General features: G+C 49.0%; 2 protein-coding genes across 3 annotated transcripts; both read right to left on the bottom strand.

Moving 5' to 3' along the window:
* Window positions 1-3,262: 3,262 nt before the first annotated feature.
* Window positions 3,263-4,799, bottom strand: LOC120710794 (WUSCHEL-related homeobox 9-like). Its single transcript, XM_039996371.1, has 2 exons — window positions 4,052-4,799; window positions 3,263-3,921 (listed from the first exon to the last, which is right to left on the bottom strand). Exons 1-2 carry the CDS (start codon window positions 4,443-4,445, stop codon window positions 3,671-3,673), a joined length of 645 nt encoding a protein of 214 aa, XP_039852305.1. The 5' UTR covers window positions 4,446-4,799; the 3' UTR covers window positions 3,263-3,670.
* Window positions 4,800-15,074: 10,275 nt separating this feature from the next.
* Window positions 15,075-18,380, bottom strand: LOC120708700 (probable glucuronosyltransferase Os03g0107900). Of its 2 annotated transcripts, none has more exons than XM_039994082.1 (8): window positions 17,971-18,380; window positions 17,268-17,414; window positions 17,126-17,190; window positions 16,937-17,006; window positions 16,204-16,422; window positions 15,769-15,912; window positions 15,553-15,640; window positions 15,075-15,454 (listed from the first exon to the last, which is right to left on the bottom strand). In XM_039994082.1, the coding sequence occupies exons 1-8, from the start codon at window positions 18,250-18,252 to the stop codon at window positions 15,225-15,227; spliced, it is 1,245 nt and encodes a 414-aa protein (XP_039850016.1). In that variant the 5' UTR covers window positions 18,253-18,380; the 3' UTR covers window positions 15,075-15,224. The 2 variants fall into 2 exon arrangements, with proteins under 2 accessions (XP_039850016.1, XP_039850015.1); XM_039994081.1 differs by having other exon boundaries at window positions 15,553-15,688; window positions 17,971-18,378.
* Window positions 18,381-19,055: the final 675 nt, after the last annotated feature.

The following is a 19,055-nucleotide window of genomic DNA, read 5'->3' as shown; positions in this document are numbered from 1 at the left end:
TTGACCCTCTTTGTATTTCTTATTGGTATATATTATTAATTTCGTGCAGAAGAGTTGGGCCCATGTACAGTCTCGGCGGTCCTATCCTGAGTTTGTAGCTGAGTTTGATCGGTTGACACCTGAAGACGTTGTGTGGGAGCCCTACTCTCAGTTGGCTATAAATACTCGTGCACCGTTCGGGATATCTTTGGTTTGCTCTCTGGACCAGGGCCTTTGGATGACAACTACAGCGTTGGTGTACGACGTTTACATTGAGGCCCACTGCCCGGACAAAGTTAGGAGGCAGTTCGGTCAAAGGCAGTTGTATCATGTGCTATCAGCATTGGATCGGGTCCAACATCAGGACCACAGGTAACGATTCATATGTCATTTCAGTGATAATGCATTGCTGCTTTAACTAATTAATATTTAGTTTGTCGAGGGCTGGTCAACCCTTCTCGAACATGTGGGTGACAAGGGTGCAACCTTGGGTCAATGGCTGGGACCAGGCAGAGGAGAACGTGACGCTTCCGACCCCTGCACACACGAAAGCTTCGTACAGGGCGTACCTGAGCTGGTACCAGCCTAAGACTCATTGCCGCTTGATATATGCTGACATGCATCCAGAGCCGCATGTTGCGACCCCACAGGATGGCTATGCGCGACATAGGGATGAGGCATTAGCTGGGGCGGTGAGTCAAAGTTATCATCGCTTTTCAAATACTTTGGATTAGAGTGTTAATGTCTTTCTTTTTCTTGCATGTAGTTTGAAATGTGCAGGTTGATGGACGTAGATGCCAGGGCGAATTTGATGAGGATTCGAGCGGGATCTATGATGGATAGGAATGAGCAAGAGTCGGCCTGGACCCGAATTTCACAAAGAGCACATTCCATGCTTGAAGCCTTTGGTAGCCGGACATTGTACGAGGACTCCTACGGTTCGTCTCAAGCCTCGACCTCGTTTCCTTGTGGTCCCACACAGCAGAAGCCTTCCCCAGCACCTTATTGGTCTCAGCAGCATTATCCAGATACGTGAGGATACTTACTGACTTTCTACTTTGATAACAACAATTAATTCTTAGTCCATACAGGTGATGGACACCCACCTTATCAACCTCACGGAGGGACCCAGTTTAGTACCATGGCACTAGCTGCAGAGATGCCATTTCAACCAACACAGGCACCACCACGACATTTCGGTAAACATATAGTCCATATCTTAATTTCAATTAATTTTGATATGGAGTCTAATTCCTTTTGCATTTACATATATGATTACAACACTTATATGATGCGGGACCTTCTTCGTATTACCCTATGGCGACAGCAGAAGGAACACAAGGTAAATACCTAATCCGTAACCCGAATTTATCATGTTCTTCTTATTTCTATGAATATTTTAAATAATTTGAATGGTTTACAGGATCGCACCACCAGCTTCCTGATATGGGTCTTTTTTCGTATCCACCACCAATAGGTATGTATGATGTATATGTACCCAAATAGATTACTTATAAGACGATGATTAAGATATCTTAATTACTACTGCATAGGGGCCACACAAGATACCTTGGAGGTGAACTTCGAAGACTGGAGTCGGTTATTTTCTACACCTAACCAGCAGGCCGATCCTACGTTCCAGACATCTGTGGCCACCAGACGTCCAGGTAGAGACGTAGGGCCTCCAGACCGACACACATACCCTACAGACCACGTCCACGCATAGCGTAAAAGAGGTCGACATGGCCGGGGTGGTTAGGATGTGCTTCTAGTTGTTTCTGTAGTTTTGTTATGAATATATCGTCATGTTATACTTATTTCGTTCTCATGCATCACCTATTTCGTTCTCAGTTGCGTATGTGTATGAATTGCTAAGTTGTACTTTTCATATTCATCTACTTTACTAACGGTTTTTATTTCTATCCAAAATATTTAAAACCACATCTAATGTCGCACTGACGGGCAAGGTTTAACCTGCGGGAGGGGCCTGCCGCCCCCTTGCCGGGCGGCCGGCTCCCTGTAAATTATGAAACCAAAAATATATTTCTGTAAAAAATGATTTTGAAAAATATAAAAAAAACGCTGGAGTAAGAGCAAAAGCGGGCTGTTATGGTGGTGTTTGCTCTGGCCTCTGGGCCTCTTCAGCTAGAGAGACAACGAGGAAATGCATCTTGCATGGAGGCGGCCCAAGGGAAACGAACGTTTCTAATTATCAATCGGCTAAAAAGAATGGAGACTCTTTCAGTATTTGCTTGTTGTATTAACTTCATCTTTACTGCGCCACATAGTAACTAATACTCCCTCCTTCCTTTTATATATGACGTTGGGTAGTATAAAATTGAACTATCCAACGTCATATATAAAAGGAAGGAGGGAGTAGCTTCTTTGGGAGCAAACCCATGATTTTATTCCATTATCTAAAACATAGAAACTACCTAGAGTGAGTTGAGTGCCAACAGTGCAACATCAAAACAATTTTTTAATTTTTTTATATCAATTGGCATCACATTGATTCGTTAAGTTTGCTTGAAGTAGACCCATTCTGCAATCGGTGCAGTTATTAGCCAAACATTCTGCAACGGACAACGGTGCTTATCTTTTCCCCCCTTCTTTTCCCGGCTGGTGAGGCCGTGAGGGTGCCAGGCAAATCGAATGTTTCTTTTGCGCCGTTACTAGTTTGAAACCTGCAAAGCCGCACATGGAACGTGGATGCAGACTCAATTCTCAGAAAATACAATTTAAAAATATCATCAGTCGTCACCTGTCAGTGTGGAAGAGTCAACAAACAGGAAAGCATGGCCCGGATGGCCGAAAAGTTAGCTGCAAGAGCTTTGAAACTCCATGTCCAACAAGAAGCCTCCAAAGCAAACTGATGAGCATCCAACACTTCCCTAGAGGCATGCCGGTGGCAGTTGACCATCACATGCTGCGAGCAAGTCAGAACTGCGGCTTTTATTTTCCTATATCTGAAACTGAAAGCCGGAGAGAACAACAATCACTCCCGGTACCACAGGCTCACGGTTAAAAATTAGATGATCGTAGCACGACATCTTGAATCCTATGTCCTTTAAAAGCCTGCTGCTAGGTGTGTGTGTTCCGGCCTACTGCATGCATCTTTCCCACCTAACGCGTTGTAGTATGCCTGCGTGAATCACAGAGTTCGCACAAGCCACAAGCACATAAAACAAGAGTCAAAACTTGCATAGCTAGCATATGCAATGCAATTGCTTAGCACTTGCTATGCATGGACACACGAGTATGGAAATAATAATGACCATTGGTGTGCAGGTTCGTTGCAAAAGAACGAAAGAAAGGGATGGATATATCATCAGTGCTGAATGAACAAAGTTAATCCTTAGTACGCCATGCAGGCAGGCAGCAGAAAAGAACGAAAAGAAGTAGTAGAGTACATGCATCTCATGATGAAAAGATCAAGGAAAAGGCAGTTCAAATCTCATCTGCGTGCTCTTTCCCTGATCCTGAGATCCTCTCAGATTCTTCATGCAACGTCGTCGTCGGTAGAGCTAGCGTACGTAGAGCCCATGCCGTACCTCATCCATCTCCTACACCTTTTCATGTCGGTAGCTGGAATCAATGCAAGGACTACACAAAGCAATGATGCGTATACGATCGAACAAGGCCGCCCGATACGTTTTGCATTGATGCATGCAGCGCCGGACCGCCGGTGTGTCTAGGGGCCGAAGCTGCAGAGCCTGAGCTCCAGCGGCGGATCCCGGCCGCCGGCGACGTCGAAGAAGGAGAACTCCCTGCACTGCTCGCTGGCGGCGCCGCTCCTGACGTACCGGACCTTGTTGTCCGCCTCCAGGTCGACGTACGACTTGAGGGGGAAGAGCTCCAGCGTCTCCACCTCCCTCGTCGGCCGCTCCCACAGCGCTGCTGCCTCGGCCGCCGCCTGCTGCTCCATCACGTCCCTCACGTAGCCTGCGTTGCATGCACGGGCAACCAATCGATGTCAGCACACGCGGATGAGCGAGCGAGCTAGTTCGTGCTCATGATCGATCGACCGATCTCGTGCAACTGGTAACGGTGGTGGGCATGTGTGTGTGCTTACATGTGAGGAGCCGGTGATGATGGTAGCTCCTGGCCTCCCGCTTGCTCTCCGGCGGCTGCAGCGCGAGGTCGGGCGCCGCCGGCGGCTCGCGGGAGGCGGCGCGGCCGTCATCCTCGTTGTTGCTGCCGCTGCCGCTGTCGTCGGGGGAGGAGGCGCCGCGGCGGCGCTTCTTGTGGTGGTGGCGCTCGCGGGCCTTGTGGTTCTGGAACCAGTAGAAGACGTTCTTGCTCTCCACCTTGCCGAAGGCGCTGAGGTGGGTGGAGATGCGCTGGATCTGCTCCGTGGTGGGCGTCCGCAGCCCCGCGCGGAAGAGCTCCGTCAGGACCTTCACCTGCTCCGCCGTAGGGTTCCACCGCCCGCACTTCACCCCTACCCGCCCGCTCAGCGCCTCCATCGATCACCTACCGATCGATCTCGATCAGATCGATCGCTGCTCCAGTGCTGCTACCTATATATATGTATATATATGCACCTAGCTACTTGCTATATATACACATATCTTCTTAGCTACCACAATGGACTGAGATGAGCTGCTACGCAGATCGAGTTTGTGGGAGATCAAGCGAGGTCGATCAAGGCAAGAAGCTAGCTGGATCGATGCAACACGCAGGAAGCTGCGTGCTGGTGGAAGTGGAAACAACTACACTAGCTAGAGCTTCTTCTTCTGCTTCTGATTTGGTCTCTTCCAGGATCTTCCTCCGGTCAGAAGCAATGCTGAAATCAATAGAGATGCGCAGAGGGGGGTGGCGCTGGCGCTTATATATAACCGGCCGGCCGGGGCCGGGGGAGGGCGCGCGGTCGTGGCAGCGGGGCAGTAGCGGATTCGAAGGTCTCGGTGCTCTCCTTTTGTTTCCCTCTTCCTCGAACGCTGAGAGGGAGACATGCGCGAAAGCTGCCACTGTTTTGCATCCAAAAAACGCCCTCTCTCTCTTGCTCTCGCTCGCCGCGCCCGACATCCTTAAGCGCGGCTTGACATTGATAATTCGGCCCCGGTCGCCCATGCATGCAAATCTAGGTGCCGTCCTGTCGCGTAGCACCGTGTCCCAGAATGAGGCCCTGCGGGAGTCCATGAGTATTCTAGGGGCAGGGCCGCCGTGGCGGGTGCCGATTCGGGGGTGGGGTGCGCCCTCCCATGGAGATCTCTGGCTCCTTGCACCGGTCGCGACCCAGCCCAAGAGAATCGCGCCCGGCCGATCGAGGACCGACGACCGCCGGGGCTCGCTCGCCGCGCACGGGCGATCCGCGATCGGCAGCCGGCCGCTTTGAATAACACAAGCGGCCGGCGCGGCGTGCTGAAACTAAAATCTCCCTCTCCTGAATGGCTTCTGATCGAACAAGTCAAGCGGCAACAGGACAGGCCTGCTGCATGCATCCCCTCTCGCTGCAAACCACGCACACCTATTCTAAAATGCCACTTCTCCCAGAAACCATCGATCTCTCTGTGTTCGTTGCAATTTTTTTTAATCACTTGCACAATGGGTTCGTTTTGGTTAATGGCTGCTGCGTGGAGGTGTTCGTTCGACCTCCGAGCTCCTCCATGCATCGGAGATCGACTTGCATGCGTTGGGGTCAAATTAAAATTAAACCTGTCAGTAGCGTAGCAGTGCTTCTCTTGCCAAAATTGGTGCGCGCGAGATAAGATGACACGCTCACGCATGCATGGAATTCAAAAGCCGTGTCAGGCGCGGGTAACATGTCGCGTGGCCTCTTGCGTGCTGCTGCCAACGCGGCGCCGGCCGCTCTATCCATCCGGTCCAGGCGTCCAGCCATACTTGTCTCCCCTGCCGATCATGTTCTCACCTGCCGCTGCGCGCAGCCATTGCACACCACGGCGATTCCATTGGCGCGGCACCCGCCGCACTGCTGCTCATGTGAGCGCTAGGCTAGCCACCTGCGCCAGCTTTGGTTCACACGGCGGCAGTCGCGGAGGCGTACGCGCCCAATCATCGCGGCGACGAGTTAACGCCGGGCGCAAGGGGGCCGTACGCGCTCGCTCGATCCGGCCGAATTCCTAGCGCCGCTGCTCGCACAAACTCTCAGCAGCGCAGCTCGATCGGAAAGGTGGCGGCCGCCGGCCGGCCGGTCACGTTCCGAGCAGGAGACGAGCGAGGCCGTACGCGGCAAAGCTGGGCGAGGCCGTCCTCCCCAGCAGACGAGACAAGCGAGGGCAGGGGCTCTCGTCATCACACCCGCGCGCCGCTCGTGATCCCGGCTTGTTCGGAGTGCCTAGACCTCAGCAGCTAGTGTACCTTGCTTGGGTTGCATTGGTCGTCAGTCACTAACGCACACACGCATCCGTTAAGTCCGCGGAGACGGAGACGATGAGGCTTTTCGACGACCTGCCCTGGCCTGGGCTGAGCTCCTGAAAAGCTGAGGCGGGTGTCACGCTTTTGGGGCGTCGCTGGGCAGGTGCCAATGATAGGGCCACACGGGCCGGCCGCGCCCGGGGCGACGCCGCCCCGGAAAGCGGCGGCAGCACCACCTCATTCCTTTTGCTTTGCCGCCTTCCGCCGTGCCGTGCCCTTTGAATAATCCCCGCCGCGCCGGCGTCCCGGCCTGCCACCGCGCGCTGCGTGATCGATCCGCTCAGCTCGGCGCCGGCACGCAGTCCGGTCGCGGCGCCGGCCGTGCCGGCTTTACGGCCTTTGGGCGTTCCCGAGCGCGCCGTGCACGGAAAATCCGCGCTCCGTGGGAGCCAATTCCCGAGGAACGAACGACCAGGGACGCGCGCGCCCGTGCCGGGTCGCCTCGCGGCCGCTCGCCCCACCCCCGCGCGATCCTTCGGCTTAGCCGGATCGGATCGGATCGCGCCTCCGGCCGCCGCAGCGTGGTCCAGCCCGTCCAGCCCCAGCTCCAACGACGTCGTCGTGATTGCTACCGTGCCGGCCGGGGGATTAGTTAACTCGCGCGCCCCCTCTCTCTCTCTCGCGAGGCGACCAGATCGGATCCCGGATCGGACGGCCGGGTGCCTCGCCGGGCCGTCGTCGATCGACGTCTTTTCGTGGCGGAAAAGTGATTGACGTGCATGCATGGGGGGATCCCTTTTCATGATGCGCAGGTGTGCCCGTGCACGCGGCCGCGGGCCGGCTGCCCCGGGGGAAAAGCTGTTTCGAGGGGGGATAATTATCGTGGGCTCTGGATGATTTGGAGTATTTGGTCGGGCATCCTACGCTGCCAGGGGAGGTCCGGAGGTGCCTCCGCTTGATTAGCTACGACCGCTTTGTCCCCGACAGAGCATCATCATAAAAAAGCAAAGCAAATTGGAATTTGTGGAGCTTAATTGCTAGTAACTTGGACGTGTAGTAGTGTGAATGATTGTAGGAGCCTCATGTGGATACCCTCAAGGATGATGGCAGGATCCGTGCATGTGGGGGGGGCAATAATAAGCGCTTCTACTTATTCCTCTCAAAATAAAAAAAAACGTAGATTTCGCAAGCGTACAGTACTGACAAGGAACTAGTACTGAATATGCATGCACGTACTGGTTGCATAACCTGACAACAGTCAAATTCATGGTCAATATTTTCGGTCAATATACAATCAGAGCACGAGATGAACATGGTCAACACAGTCAATGCTAAACAAGGCATAGTATTTTTTTATAGGTAAACAAGGGATAGTAGTAACTAGGGAGCAGTAGATGTGCGTGTCGGAGGACCTGTTGTCCTGACGCGTTCGTCGATAACAGATTCGGAGCCTCGCTCACTTCGATCGCCGGCGATTCTTTTATCCTCGCGCGCACAACAGCCTGGGGGTCTGGTCTGAACCATCTGAAACAGAGCCTTCCCGCACTCCGGCGGCACGGCCTTGCACCGCGTCTCCGTGTCTGTTCCCCGTTGTCCTCCGCCCAAATCCACCGCCGATCTCGACGCGATGGACGCCTGCACGCGCGCCCAGCTCCGATCGATCGACCGGATGCCCTGATTTTCTGAGCTCCGGCGACCGGCAGTTTGGGTAACCGGATCAGGCAGGAACCGCGCACGGCGAGGGTGGGGTGGACGACGACCGGCACGGGACGCCCCCCCCCCCCCCCCCCCCCCTTTGACTTCAGAACATGGCTTGGCACGGCTCGGTTTGGAGCCTTGTCTCTGACCGCGAGCGCCGGTAATTCCCAATGCAGGGGTGGCCAGGCGGATAGCGATCGGCAGCGTCGCCGCGTCCAAGGAGCTAGTTCGGAGCGATCAAGACAAACCACGGTGGTAACACACTAACACAGAGATGGGCAGCACCGCCTCGTGCTGGGTCGTTCTGTTTTTAAATAGATGTCTTTTGAAAAACTAAGTACTATTGGAGTAATGGGCTTGGCCCATTACTTCTAAAGCATTAAAAGAATTTAAAGCCCACTATTAATGCTAGGGAATCAATGCTTAATTCCGTACCGGGAATTGAGGAGGATCTCAACCGACTTAAAAGGTGGACTTCGTATACACCACTTGTGAAGCCGGTAGGAGGAGGACGGTGAACCACACGCGCGCGCGCTCGCTCGCCTCGCCGGGCCGAGGCCGAGGCGATGCGCGGCGCGGCCGGACGGGCGGTGCGGTGCGGTGCCGGACGTGACGTGACGTGCAGGTGCGGTCACTAATGACCGGACATTGAAGGCTCTTTATGACGTCCAGGTTCGTTGAACCTGAGGCACATTAACTGCCGCTCATCAAAGCCATTCATGATGTCCAGGTTCGTTGAACCTGAGGCATATCGTGCCTATATAAACCAGCACCCTCTTCTCTCATCCTCACTCATCTCAAGAACTCATCCAGGTACTCCTCTTCAGGAGACCTCTCCCTTCTCCCTCAGCTGCTTTATGCCTTCCCCACCGCTAGCACTGCGCTTCTCCCTCAGCTGCTTTATGCCTTCCCCACCGCTAGCACTGCGCGCACAGGTCTAGCGAGAGCAGGGCCTCCGGAACCTCTGCTCGCTGAAGGTCCTGCACGGGACGCGGGCAATTAGGTTTTTGGGAAGCGTCTTGACGCGACTGCTCGCTCCCTGAACGACTCCTTCGTTTACTTCCCGGCGTAACCGCTCGTGCGAACGACTACTTCGTCTACTTCCCGGCGTAACCGTTCGTGGGACTGCACTGCGAACATCTTCCTGCATCGACATAGTTCGGCTACTTCGAGCAAGACCAGTCGAATAGCATGTCTATTCCAGCTGGTAACGGCGCAACCGGTGCCTCCGGCACTGGTCCCGCCTTGGGGTACTTACTAAACCTACTCTGGTTTAATTCTTTGTTCATGCTTATTAGTGAGAATAACATGAACACATGCACATATCTTGTACACACATTATCACTCATCTATATCATGAAATTGATATTAATATTTGGAATTAAAATATACCAAAAATTGCCTAGATATCTAACAATCCAAAAACCTAATTGTGTTAATAGGCTTTCGGTATCTAGCTTTGCTGCATCAATCAAACCACCACCTTTTGATGGTTCAAATTACAAACGTTGGCAAGAGCGGCTTATACTGTGGTTAACACTATCGAGAGTGATCCATGTGAAAGAGGGTAAGCCTGAACAATTCTCTCCAGAGGAAGGGAGTGCGTTCGATGAGGCTGATATTCTCTTTCGAGGCTTGATCATTAGTGTTCTCGGTGATAACCTGGTGGATTCTTATATCCGGCTGCCAACTGGCAAAGCATTGTGGGATGCTCTTGAGGCTCAATATGGAGTATCTGACGCCGGGAGTGAGTTGTATATCATGGAGCAGTTCCTTGAGTACAGGATGGTCGAAGACCGTTCTGTAGTGGAACAGGCTCATGAAATACATACTCTGGCAAAAGATCTCAAAAATTGCAGCAAAGAGTCACCATGTGTGTTACCCAATAAGTTTGTGGCCGGAGGTATAATCTCTAAGCTGCCACCTTCTTGGAGGGACTTTGCTACTTCTCTAAAACACAAGAGACAGTAGTTCACAATAGATGGACTCATAGGGACTCTTGATGTTGAGGAGAAGGCGAGAGCAAAGGACATACGTGGGAAAGGAGTTGTTGGTGCTTCAAGTGCCAATCTTGTTCAGAACAACAACTCCCACAAGAACAAGAAAAAGCCACCGCAGAACCAACCAAAGACTAAGAAGACAACCACTTTTAAGAAGAAGAAGAAGACAGGAGCTTGCTATGTGTGCGCTAGTACGGATCACTTTGCTGCAAAGTGTCCGAACCGCAAAGGCAACGACTCCGCCAACATGGTTATTAGCGAGCCTGGAGGAACTTCGGGGTGCTGATGGGGAACGGATCACATGCGCGTGATCTTGGTGTTGGTACGGTAAATCTGAAGTTTACTTCGGGGAAGACCGTGCAGCTGAAGAACGTGCAGCATGTCCCCACCATCAAGAAGAATTTAGTCAGCGGCTCTCTACTGTGTAGAGATGGTTTCAAATTAGTCTTTGAGTCCAATAAATGTATCTTGTCTAAGTTTGGTACTTTTGTTGGAAAAGGTTATGAAAGCGGAGGCTTGTTCCGTCTTTCTTTGTCAGATGTTTGTAATAAAATTGCATACAATGTTATTAACGTTGATGAAACAGATGTTTGGCATTCGAGGCTTTGTCACGTTAATTTTGGTTGTATGATGCGCTTAGCTAATTTGAGCTTAATTCCAAAGTTCACTTTTGTCAAAAATTCTAAGTGTCATGTATGTGTTGAATCAAAACAAACTCGTAAGCCTCATAAGACCGCGGAGGCAAGGAGCTTGGCACCCTTAGAATTAATTCATTCCGATTTGTGCGAAATGAATGGAGTGTTGACTAAAAGATGGTAAAAAATATTTCATAACTTTGATTGATGATAGTACTAGATTTTGTTACATCTATTTGTTGAAGTCAAAAGATGAAGCTTTACACTACTTTAAAATCTATAAAGCAGAAGTAGAAAACCAACTTGAGAGAAAGATCAAAAGAGTTAGGTCAGATCGTGGTGGCGAGTATTTCTCAAATTTATTTACTTTATTCTGCGAGGAACATGGCATTATTCATGAAAGGACGCCTCCCTATTCACCTCAGTCAAATGGGGTTGCCGAAAGAAAGAACCGCACTCTAACGGATTTGGTTAACGTCCATGTTAGATACAGCGGGACTTTCCAAGGAATGGTGGGGTGAGGCTATATTGACTGCATGTCATGTCCTAAACCGTGTTCCTACAAAGAATAAAGAGATAACTCCATTCGAAGAATGGGAGAAGAAAATGCCAACACTGTCATACTTACGTACATGGGGTTGTTTGGCAAAAGTGAGTGTGCCAATAACCAAGAAACGTAAGCTTGGACCTAAAACTGTGGATTGTATCTTTAGGTTATGCTATTCACAGCGTTGGATATAGATTTTTAATAGTGAAATCTGGAGTACCTGACATGCATGTTAGTACTATAATGGAGTCTAGAGATGCTACATTTTTTGAAAATATTTTTCCCATGAGAGATGAAACAAGTTCATCTAGGCAAGAGTTCATCGAGGATGATGGCTCTGCTGAGCCGATAGAACACAATGAACATACACTTGTAGAAAATCCTGAGGAGGATAACAATGATGCTCCGAGAAAGAGCAAGAGACAAAGGACTGTAAAGTCTTTTGGTGATGATTTCATTGTATACCTCATAGATGATACACCCAGAACCATTGAAGAGGCATATTCATCTCCTGATGCTGACTATTGGAAGGAAGCAGTAAGGAGTGGGATGGATTCTATTATGTCTAATGGAACCTGGGAGGTCGTTGAACGTCCTTATGGATGTAAACCGGTTGGATGCAAGTGGGTGTTCAAGAAAAAGCTTAGGCCAGATGGTACTATTGAAAAGTACAAGGCTAGGCTTGTGGCCAAGGGTTATACCCAAAAAGAAGGAGAAGATTTCTTTGACACTTATTCACCAGTTGCCCGATTGACCACAATTCGAGTGTTACTTTCCCTGGCAGCCTCTTATGGTCTTCTCGTTCATCAGATGGACGTTAAGACGGCTTTCCTCAATGGAGAGTTAGAAGAGGAGATCTATATGGATCAGTCGGATGGGTTTGTATCAAAGGGTCAAGAAGGAATGGTTTGTAAGTTGTTAAAATCTTTATATGGTCTCAAGCAAGCGCCTAAGCAGTGGCATGAAAAGTTTGATAGAACTTTGACCTCTGCCGGCTTTGTTGTGAACGAAGCTGACAGATGTGTGTACTATCGCTATGGTGGGGCTGAAGGAGTGATTTTGTGCTTGTATGTGGATGACATACTGATCTTTGGCACTAGCCTTAATGTGATTAAGGAAGTCAAAGAGTTTTTATCTCAAAATTTTGAGATGAAGGATCTGGGAGAAGCTGATGTTATCCTTAATATAAAACTGGTAAAAGAGATCAATGGTGGGGTGATTCTTACACAGTCTCACTATGTGGAGAAGGTGTTAAGTCGCTTTGGTTATAGCGACTATAAACCTGTCTCAACACCATATGATGCCAGTTTAATTCTTAGAAAGAACAAAAGGATAATGCGAGATCAGCTGAGATATTCTCAGATCATTGGTTCATTAATGTATTTAGCGAGCGCTACAAGACCTGACATCTCGTTTGCTGTAAGCAAACTGAGCCGGTTTGTTTCAAACCAGGGAGATGATCATTGGAAGGCTCTTGAAAGAGTAATGCGCTATCTGAAGGGGACAATGAACTATGGAATTCACTACACCGGGTACCCAAGGGTACTAGAAGGGTATAGTGATTCAAATTGGATTTCTGATGCTGATGAGATAAAGGCCACAAGTGGATATGTGTTTACACTTGGTGGTGGAGCTGTTTCCTGGAAGTCTTGCAAGCAGACAATCTTAACGAGGTCAACTATGGAAGCAGAACTCACAGCATTAGATACCGCCACTGTTGAGGCTGAGTGGCTTCGTGAGCTCCTTATGGACTTGCCGATAGTTGAAAAACCGTTACCGGCAATCCTAATGAACTGTGACAATCAAACGGTAATTGTCAAGGTGAATAGTTCAAAGGATAACATGAAGTCATCTAAACATGTGAAAAGGCGGTTGAAATCTGTCAGAAAATTGAGAAACTCCGGAGTTATAGCCCTGGACTATGTTCAGACGGCTAAAAATCTGGCAGATCAGTTTACAAAGGGTCTTTCACGAAATGTGATAGACAATGCATCTATGGAATTGGGCTTGAGACCCACGTGAGTCATTCTATAGTGGAAACCTGTCCTATGTGATCGGAGATCCCGTGAATTAGGATGGTGAAACAAACTAAAGTCTGACTGTGAGAAGAGAACCTTTGTGAAAAGGGCTCATTCCGTGTATAAGGTGCATTTCTCTTCTAATCTGTATGGCAGGTTGGTCTATACCTTAATGTGTGCCAGGTGGTTTCTTTTAAACAAATGAGTTGTTTTCTTGAAACAAAGATGTTGTCCTACAGAACATCTGAAAGGAACACACCTATATGAGTTTGACCACTGGTCATGGTCTATGAGAATTGGGTATTCTCTAGAAACTCATGAAGGGCCTGGAGTATGACTTATAAGCTCCAAACCGCGGGGATGCTTTTGCAGCCTAGTACCAGTGTAGGGCTCTGGTCAAACTTGTTTGCACAAAACTGGCAATTCAAGGCATAGTCCATTGCACAGTTGTGAATAAGTGTAGCCTTTGTCCTAGATGGAAGTTCAACTTAACAGTCTCTGTCGAATACTGGTATATCAATGAGGGAATGAGGGTATTTCTAGTGTGCTTGAATTTTTTGGTGGGGATTGTTGGAGTAATGGGCTTGGCCCATTACTTCTAAAGCATTAAAAGAATTTAAAGCCCACTATTAATGCTAGGGAATCAATGCTTAATTCCGTACCGGGAATTGAGGAGGATCTCAACCGACTTAAAAGGTGGACTTCGTGTACACCACTTGTGAAGCCGGTAAGAGGAGGACGGTGAACCGCGCGCGCGCGCTCGCTCGCCTCGTCGAGCCGGGCCGGGCCGGGCCGTGGCCGTGGCCGTGGCCGAGGCCGAGACGAGGCGCGGCGCGGCGCGGCGCGGCGCGGCGCGGCGCGGTGCGGCCGGCCGGACGGGCGGTGCGGTGCGCGTGCGCGGCCGGACGTGACGTGCAGGTGCCGGTGCGGTGCGACATGATGTGCTGAGATGAGAAGGATGTTTTGCAGTAAAAAGTATTAAAACAGAGGGTTAATGTCGTCACTAATGACCGGACATTGAAGGCTCTTTACGACGTCCACGTTCGTTGAACCTGAGGCACATTAACTGCCGCTCATCAAAGCCATTCATGATGTCCAGGTTTCGTTGAACCTGAGGCATATCGTGCCTATATAAACCAGCACCCTCCTCTCTCATCCTCACTCATCTCAAGAACTCATCCAGGTACTCCTCTTCAGGAGACCTCTCCCTTCTCCCTCAGCTGCTTTATGCCTTCCCCACCGCTAGCACTGCGCGCACAGGTCTAGCGAGAGCAGGGCCTCCGGAACCTCTGCTCGCTGAAGGTCCTGCACGGGACGCGGGCAATTAGGTTTTTGGGAAGCGTCTTGACGCGACTGCTCGCTCCCTGAACGACTCCTTCGTCTACTTCCCGGCGTAACCGCTCGTGCGAACGACTACTTCGTCTACTTCCCGGCGTAACCGTTCGTGGGACTGCACTGCGAACATCTTCCTGCATCGACATAGTTCGGCTACTTCGAGCAAGACCAGTCGAATAGCATGTCTATTCCAGCTGGTAACGGCACAACCGGTGCCTCCGGCACTGGTCCCGCCTTGGGGTACTTACTAAACCTACTCTGGTTTAATTCTTTGTTCATGCTTATTAGTGAGAATAACATGAACACATGCACATATCTTGTACACACATTATCACTCATCTATATCATGAAATTGATATTAATATTTGGAATTAAAATATACCGAAAATTGACTAGATATCTAACAAGTACGCCCAGATTTTGAAAACTCTCCTTCGCAGAAAATCAAAAATCTTACTGGAAATATAAACCAAAGTATTAATGTTTGTCACAAAAATCTAATTTGTTGGGTCGAGTGGAGACAGGTAGTCTCGATACGAAGAAAAGACAGCAAACTTCTTAGCATGCTAGTGCAATCCTTAACGTAATCGTAATGTATGTGTTTCTTCTCAAGATTAGTAAGAACAACGACGTCTCATTGAAAAATGTCTACTACATGATACAGAACAATTGTCTGACAATCAGAATTTACAGTTCACGGCAACGGAACTGGCGTCCTCCAGCTGTGGAACTCAACCAGATCTCTGTTCACAATCGACCTGTTGTGCAGCCAGAACGTCTCGGGCGATTGATGGAACCGCCGCACCTTCCTCTGCAGCTCCGACAGGATAGCGCTCATGGCAGAGCACGGCTCCGTATCCGCTGCATACACCCACAAGCATCTGATCTCACACCCACGACCAATCATTTCCTCGATTCTTTCATCTGCACCACCAGCATAAGTCAACTTTGATCCGGCACAGGCTTAATGTATGACCATAGCGTTTAGTATGAACTGAGGACTGAGGAGCATCGTGCAATACCTGGTATTGATTCAAGGTACTCAAAGAGTTCAGGCCCAATCCTGGACGATGGCCACTTTATCGAGATTTCGCTGTAGTCGATCACATTCTGGAAAGGAAGCTCAACTTCATCTGACAAAATTACTGGCACACATTCCTATCATCAACATTCTCACAGGCTCATGATTTGCCATGCTACATAAAACCCTCTTTTAGCAGGAGAAGAGGAGAGCTCACCACAAAAAAGGACTCGTAGAACCGAAGTGTCCATGACGACTCGCCACGAGGAGCCAAACAGAACTTTGCATTCCTCAGGTGTTTGAAGTAATCAATTCTTCCCAATTTGTTAGGGCCAGACAACTTCAGTTCTGGAGACTCCAGCTGTTCACGAAACCAATGTTACATGCAGTCTGAGTTAAAAAAAACGATGTGCACAAAATATTTGTCCAACAGTAAAGGCAACCAAGAAAATGAATATAGTGCAATCATGATTAGTTTGAGGTAGATAACTAAGATAGTGAACTGTGATGCTACCAAACAAATTAAATTAATGTCAAACTTTAACTTTTCATCACATAATACAGAAAACAAATGATTAAATTTAAAATAATCACTACTAATTTAATTTTATTACCACATTAAACTTATTCTGGAAAGCAAACAATAAACAACCTTGTCAGGATACTGCTTTGCAAGCTTCACCAGTTGAAGGCGCCCAGCTTTCCCCTGGGCACGGCCAAGGAAGTTGGATAAGTACTTCCTTTTCCTTAACGGTATTGGCTGGACAGCACGAGCATCAGACTTCACCATAGAATCATCCACGTTCCCAGGTATAATAATATCTTTCCATGTATTAAATGCGCTTGTGCCTCGTTTGTCAGTACGGTCACCCTGACAAATGCAACATTAAGGCCACTCTAAGTAGCTTGCGTGCTGAGTTATATAAATAGGATAGCACAGCATTCATGAACCAAGTCAATTCCAAGCTTATGTGACCTTGTTCAAACTCACTAGCAAACAAATTGGGGTACATCATGAATTGCAGATATCTTGTGCTAGAGCAAATATAAATCCATACACATACATGAGACATACTAATGAAAGATAATTGCAAAAGCAAATCTATATTTTTTACCATACAAGTACACAATAACAAATTGTCAGGATCTGATCTTGGAGCTTAGGCCACTAAGAGTAATATTAACCATGATATATCATGACGTTGTAGTAGAAACTTAGAATTTAGGAGACCTTATTATAAAATGATATAGATAAGACTTCTTAAATATACAACAGAAACAGCCCTGAGTCTTGCTCTAATATTTGGGTAGTTCAAAAATATAACTCCTTTTCTTTTCTGGGAAAAAACGAGGGACATACAAATAGCACCACAAACAGCTCATACCTCTGGAGTAAGTATAATGGATCGATTCAGAAATGTTGCCCACGAGCGGAATAGATGAGCTCCAGCACCACTATATATGACAGAACAAGCATAGTTTTCTCAGGTAAAAACAAGTCCCCCAAATATATATTGCTTCAGCAAAAAAGAAAAAAAATCAACTATATGTTGCTCCCAGATTAAAGATGGTACCTTGGAAAGACAAAAATGTGATCACGCCCACCTGATCTACGGAAATATGGCATCTGACTCAGAACCTGCAGAAAATAAGGTGAAACAGTAAGGCGTTTGTTTTGAAATGCATATGATCCAGGAAAAACATGTGGGGGTTTACCTTGACATAGGTCTGATTGATTTCCTTGTCATTGAGTGCCCCTGTCATGCGAACACACTTGACATAACTCGGAACAAAGAAAAGATTTGCTTCATCCTTGGTGAATGTTCTGAACCTTGACTTTAGAAGAAGCTGGTGGATCTTGACCTAAGAAATGGAAAACCACGGACATGAGGCTGTTTCATTTTCCGTGGAGGGACACTGAATGTAGGTACCCATAGCTAGGATTACACTAGTAGATTCTGCTATGTTACGCTGGTGAGATGAACAGCCGAACATTTGACATAGGTTTTTTTAGAACATTTTTTTTTGGAACAATTGACATAGGTTGTGTGACCTACAGGCTACAGTAACAAAATTTTCAATCAGGACTTTATGAAATCGTGTGCTGTGTTGCATGAAACACTAATTGAGATGGAGGGACTAGATCCGCAAAAGTATGACTAATGTTATGCAGGATCGATACTACAAGCCCTCTGAGTCGAATTGGGAAGAATGCTTGTACAGCTAGGGCCAGGGGCAGCAACTATGATGTAATGTAGGCAATGAACAACTGCAACAAGTTGGCTGCGCCTTAACAAATGATCGACGATGCGATGGAGATACCGATGTGCCTCCTCAGACAAGACATTTGCCGGTGTTCTGTAACAAACGGGAGGGAGGGGTGGAAGAGAAACAAGAGGAGGTGGGGTTGGAGGTATACCTGGGTGCCCCACTGGCCCTTGAGGCAGGTGGCGGCGGCGACGGTGCCGTCGCGTCCGCGGAGCAGGGCGCGGAGGCCCTGGATCTCGTCCTCGGAGTAGACGTAGATGCGGAGGTCGGCGGAAGAGGCGGGGCGGGCGGCGCTTAGGGGGGAGGAGGGAGAGGAAGGAGAAGATGCGTCGAGAAGGAGGCGGTCGAAAAGGCGGGTGAGCAGGAAGGTGGCGGCGACGAGGAGCAGCGCGCCCACCTGGTGGGCCCGGCTGCAGGCGTGGTGGTGCCGCATGCTCCGGTAGCTCGTCGGAGAGCCGCCGGAGCCGGAGACGGAGCGAGCGGCGATGGGATCGCCGGTGAGCAGCAGCGGGCAGGCAGGCAGGCCGGCGAGCGGGCCTTGCTGTTGCAATCTGTCTGGGTTAGAGACTAGGCCCACCAAACTGGCGTTTTTTCTATTTTTATATTTTTTAAAAACATTTTTTACAAAAATATATTTTTGGTTTACCAATTTACAGTTTTATACTCCTACCGCCCGGCAGGAGAGCGGCCGGCCGTCTACCGCCCGTCGGGGCGGCCGGCCCCCTGCCGCCCCCCTGCCGGGCGGTAGGGACCTATATGTAATTAAAATTTTAGTGCTATCGCATGGAGGCCCCTACCGCCCGGTGGAGGGGCGGCAGGCAGACCGACCACCCGGCAGGGGGGCGGCAGGCTCTCCCCAAATATAAAAGCAGAGCCCCCCCACACCTGCATTTGCAGTAAACAACATCCATAGAGGGAAAAAGAAGAGACGTGGGGTGAGGGAGAGAGTTGCAACAGCGAAGCCCTGCCGGATTTTGGATCCGAACCGCATGTAACCAATATTTCTCAACTTTGTCATTCTAATTTTTTTGTATTTTTAATTCTATGATTAGTGTTTTTTATAATTGTAACCGCTTAGGGTCGGATTAGTGGTTATAATTGAAGTTGTACCATGGTTTTAGAAACTGGTTTAATTAAAATTAAGTCTTTGGATGGCCAGATATGTCGAGCAAGGTGGCGTTTCAAGTTCATTACGGTGATTTCTATAGAATTACTCGTGATTTCTATGGAGTAAAT

Source organism: Panicum virgatum, chromosome 5K, assembly GCF_016808335.1.
Source record: "Panicum virgatum strain AP13 chromosome 5K, P.virgatum_v5, whole genome shotgun sequence".
NCBI classification, from domain to species: domain Eukaryota; kingdom Viridiplantae; phylum Streptophyta; class Magnoliopsida; order Poales; family Poaceae; genus Panicum; species Panicum virgatum.
Note: the sequence above shows the minus strand (reverse complement) of the source record. Positions and strands in the feature narration are given on the sequence as shown.